Below are 2,384 nucleotides of genomic sequence, written 5' to 3' on the forward strand. Positions count from 1 at the left end.
TACTCATGTTCTTTGGTTAAAAATCTGGTATATCGCTTTGAATTTACTCAACTCAGTTAAGTGGAACCAGGTAACATAACATGGTTAAGTAAATCCAACATTTCATTTTTACAGTGCACAGGGTTAAAACTATAGTTCCCATCCCTCACTCCCAGAGTTTTAATCCAACAGGTTGTTTTTAGAACCTTTTAAAAGATGTTATCTCATGTAAGAGATCTGAACTGTTAGCTCTGTCTGTTGAGCATGACTCATTCACGTCATTTGGTTAGCTGTGACATCTTGAAGAAACTGATTCTACAAGTTAAAAGTTGTAAGATTAAATTTCAGTTTTGTTTCAATCCATGCATGAGATATTTTGCTGAGAGCTGAATAAATGTAAATTAAATAAAGAATGAACTGTTGTTTGTTTTTAGAACAGAAAACTTTACAAACAATTGAATAATAAGTTTTATGTTTTTCACTTTGTCCTATGACTATACACTCTAAAAATGAAATGTTGGATTTACTTAACCATGTTATGTTACCTGGTTCCACTTAACTGAGTTGAGTAAATTCAAAGCAACATATTCATGTTCTTTGGCTAAAAAACTGGTATATTGCTTTGAATTTACTCAACTCAGCTAAGTGGGACCAGGTCACATAACATGGTTAAGTAAATCCAACGTTTCATTTTTTTACAGTGTACCAGAACAGGATCCGCCGGACTCGACCCGGTGCGGTTCCGTCCTGAAGGGGGCGGGACTTTCAGCCATCAGGTCCGGCAGTCTGGATCCTGGCACCGGACTGGAGACTGGGGTTGTTTACAGGTGAGTTCTGTGTTGACTCGGACCGGGTCCAGTCTGCGGTGCCGAGCTGCGATGACGCTGGTAGACGAGCGGATCTGGTCCCTGTTCAGGAACCGGTCCCAGCAGACCCTGACCTACTGGAGCGCTTTCTTCAGCTTCGGTCTGTGCCTCGCCTTCCTGGGTCCCACCATCCTGGACCTGCGCTGCCAGACCCAGTCCACCCTGCAGCAGATCACCTGGGTCTTCTTCTCTCAGCAGTTCTTTCTCCTGGTGGGCAGCTGCCTGGGAGGACTCTTCAGGAAGACGTAAGTCCAGATGACTCCTGTTCTGGGTTCAACTCAGTTAATTTCTTTATTTCTGCTCTGATTCTTTCATTCAAGGACAACGTGTTGTGTTTTTAAAATAAAATTTATTTAGGAATAAATTCTGTTAAATAAAATCGCAATTCTGAATTTAAAAATATTCTTAAAAGAAATAAATTCTAAATGTCATGATGTTCTGCAGGCTGTAAATGATTTATTATCTCAGGCGGATGTTTTTGTCTGTCTGTCTTCTGAACAGCTCTTGAACTACGTTTAAATAAAATTCTCAAAGTATAACTATGAAGCTAATCAACACATTGTGGTAGTAGCTGAGAGTCGTTCTGAGCACAGCAGGAGTTATTCTGACTTCTCATGAGGTGGTCTGACTTTAACCCTCTGATGTTAAAGGCAGCAGGTGATGAATGCTGTTCCTCCTGAACAAACTGTGGGTTTAGACTAATTCACTGACAGCTGGACTCAGGGCTACATTTGACTGGAAAATTTTCAAAATTCAAATTTTAAAAGATGAATGAATACGTTATCTCCAATGATGCAGGCTCAGAGCAGCAGACACAGACCCGTCTGCGTGGAAACCGGGTCTTACAAACTTCTGTTTTTCTAAACAAGTTTTAGAGCAAAAAAAAAAGTCTTTCTCATCTTGATTCAATAAAAATTCACTGAGATCCAGATCTGACACATCATAAAACAATGATCAGAACAAACATTAAAGAATGAAACACATCTGAAACACATAAATGGGTTTTTGGTAGGAGCAATTCTTTTTACAGACACATTTTAACTTGATATAATTATATAAAAATGATCAAAGCTAGATAAGTCTGGGGTGAATGTTACAAACAGTTTATTCCTTAGTATGACTCTGTCCTTTCTCCTTCATCTCCTTCATCTCCCTCCTCCTCCTCCTCTGTAGCTGCTGCTGGTTTGATCCAGGGTGCTGCTTCTTTTTCTTTTCTTCACCTTTCTTTTCTTGTTATTATGCTGCAGTTAAATGAGCTAAATCAAAGGGTTAGTGGTGCTGGACAAGACTTTCTTCAAAGGCGAGACCAAAGAATACAAGGAAAGTTAGAACTTGTGAGGTTTCAGAGGCAAATCCACTTGTTTTGTTTGTTACCTGCTGGCTGAATCATCAGCAGAGCTCTGACCGAAGAAAAGAGAAGTGTTCATGAACCACTGCTGCCTCTGTGTCCAGCTGTCAGTATGTTCATGTTGAGAGCTGCTCGGCAGGTGTGTGTGTGTGTGTGTGTGTGTGTGTGTGTGTGTGTGTGTGTGTGTGTGT

At 40.3% G+C, this 2,384-nt stretch overlaps 1 protein-coding gene across 1 annotated transcript in view; it reads left to right on the forward strand.

Annotated features, from left to right (window-relative positions):
• Positions 1-700: 700 nt before the first annotated feature.
• The window catches only part of LOC106533368 (major facilitator superfamily domain-containing protein 4-A), a gene marked incomplete at its 3' end in the record, with an annotated part of 8,451 nt that continues 6,767 nt past the window's right edge, over positions 701-2,384 (forward strand). The window contains 1 exon segment of the mRNA XM_014029634.1: positions 701-1,090. Coding sequence (XP_013885088.1) covers positions 858-1,090 — 233 coding nt within the window.

This window comes from Austrofundulus limnaeus, unplaced genomic scaffold (assembly GCF_001266775.1).
Source record: "Austrofundulus limnaeus strain Quisiro unplaced genomic scaffold, Austrofundulus_limnaeus-1.0 Scaffold932, whole genome shotgun sequence".
Classification (NCBI taxonomy): Eukaryota; Metazoa; Chordata; class Actinopteri; order Cyprinodontiformes; family Rivulidae; genus Austrofundulus; species Austrofundulus limnaeus.